General features: G+C 60.5%; 1 protein-coding gene across 1 annotated transcript in view; it reads left to right on the top strand.

Moving 5' to 3' along the window:
- CDHR1 (cadherin related family member 1) overlaps positions 1 to 1,703 on the top strand; it is a gene marked incomplete at its 5' end in the record, with an annotated part of 23,420 nt that overhangs the window by 10,502 nt on the left and 11,215 nt on the right. Inside the window, one exon of the mRNA XM_015558664.1 lies at positions 1,052 to 1,152. Coding sequence (XP_015414150.1) covers positions 1,052 to 1,152 — 101 coding nt within the window. The remainder of the gene's footprint in view (positions 1 to 1,051; positions 1,153 to 1,703) is intronic.

Raw genomic sequence — 1,703 nt, 5'->3', positions numbered from 1 at the left:
TAGAAACACCGATGAGAGAGAAACATCGATCAGCTGCATTGATCAGCTGCCTCCTGCACACCCCCTACTGGGGATGTGCCCACAACCGAGGTACATGCCCTTGACCGGAATCGAACCCAGGACCCCTCAGTCCGCAGACTGACGCTCTATCCACTGAGCCAAACCGGTCAGGGCAATGCTGTGTTTTTCTAATACTCTAACTATTTTTGGCCTAGAACATATACTCGATTAATAAGTTAAATGCATGATGATATGGCATTTTCTAGGACTAGCCCTGTATATGGATGGGGAAGCTGAGGCTCAGAGAGCCAAGCAGGCACCCCAAGTTCCCACCAGGTTTGAACCTGGGTCTGCGCTCCTTCTGCAGCGGGACAGCAGCTGAGCAGGTGGACAGCTCTGGGGGCCAGTGAGCCCTCAGGAGCTGGTCCCAGTGGGCAGCCCTCCATCGGGTCACTACACCCAAGCCTGAGCCCAGCGGCCACGTCCGCAGCTCTCACTCAGACACCCTGCTCCTCCAGCCCCTCCCCAGGATGCATGTGCCCGGATGCACACGCCCCCTCAGGCCCTTCCCAGGCCCACAGGCGCGCGACTGCCCATTTCACACCTGCACAACGTGCCACGCTCCCCTCTTTCCTCTCTTCTTGACTCCCTCTCCCTCCCCTCTTCCAGTCTCTTTTCTTTCTCTCTCTCCTCTTTTCCTCCCCTCCCCTTCTCTCCTTCTCTTTATCCCTCTGAATCTGTCTTTTGATTTCCATTGCACATGCGTGCGCATGCGCACACATGCACACACACGCAGTGCGCATACACACATGCACACGCACACGAGCGCGCACACACAGACACGCGCACACACGCACTGTCCCTGAGACAGGCACAGTGCAAGGCCCTGGGCGCCCAATAGAAGTGAGTTCCAGTCCCCGCGGCCCCTGAGACAGCGCCACTCGGTGGAGGAAACTGTGAGCTTGGCCTAAGGAGCACATGGGAACCTGCCTGGCAAGACTCCCGGCCTGTGCGTGCGTGGCCAGCACTGCAGGGGCGTCTCCTCCCACAGGGAGTGACGGTGCCTTTGACATTAACGTGACGTCTGGAGCCATCGTGGTCACCCAGAGCCCCGCCCAGCTCCGGAGAGAGGTGTATGAGCTGCTCGTCCAGGTACTGGCCTTCCTCGCCCTCTGGCCCCGGAAGGCACCTGAGGCCATGAGCCCTGCCAGGCACTGGAGCCCACTGGGCCTGCCTGGGCTGGGAGGGACGCGGAGGAGGAACCCGGAGGCAGAGCCAGCAGCCGGGGCCGCTACAGAAGGCCGGCTGGACGGGCAAGAGTGAACCAAGTGCAAACAGGAAGGAGGAGAGTCCACAGAGCATGCGAGGCCCTGGCTGTGAGTGTGGGAGAGGAGAGGAGAGGATGGTGACACCGGGCGTGGCCAGCCAGGATGGGAGCCGGACCAGGACAGGCACGAGGAGTTTGCTGCGCAGGGAAAGCCAAGTTGAAACATCCCAAATGCAGGCAGGTTTAGGATTTAAGGATGTGCACATGAACGGTGGCTGTGAGAGGGAGGGCAGAGATCGCCAGAGGATGGCCTGGGAGGAGCCATGGGTGCAGACACAGCTGAGGGGCACCCCCAGCTCAGAGCGAGGAGGGAGCATGAGAAGGAGCTGCCAGAGGATGGAGGGGACTGCAGAGCAGGCCCTTCGGGTGTGGGGGT

This window comes from Myotis davidii, unplaced genomic scaffold, assembly GCF_000327345.1.
Source record: "Myotis davidii unplaced genomic scaffold, ASM32734v1 scaffold2414, whole genome shotgun sequence".
NCBI lineage: Eukaryota > Metazoa > Chordata > Mammalia > Chiroptera > Vespertilionidae > Myotis > Myotis davidii.
The sequence above is the reverse complement of the archived record's forward strand: the minus strand, read 5'-3'. Positions and strand labels throughout refer to the sequence as shown.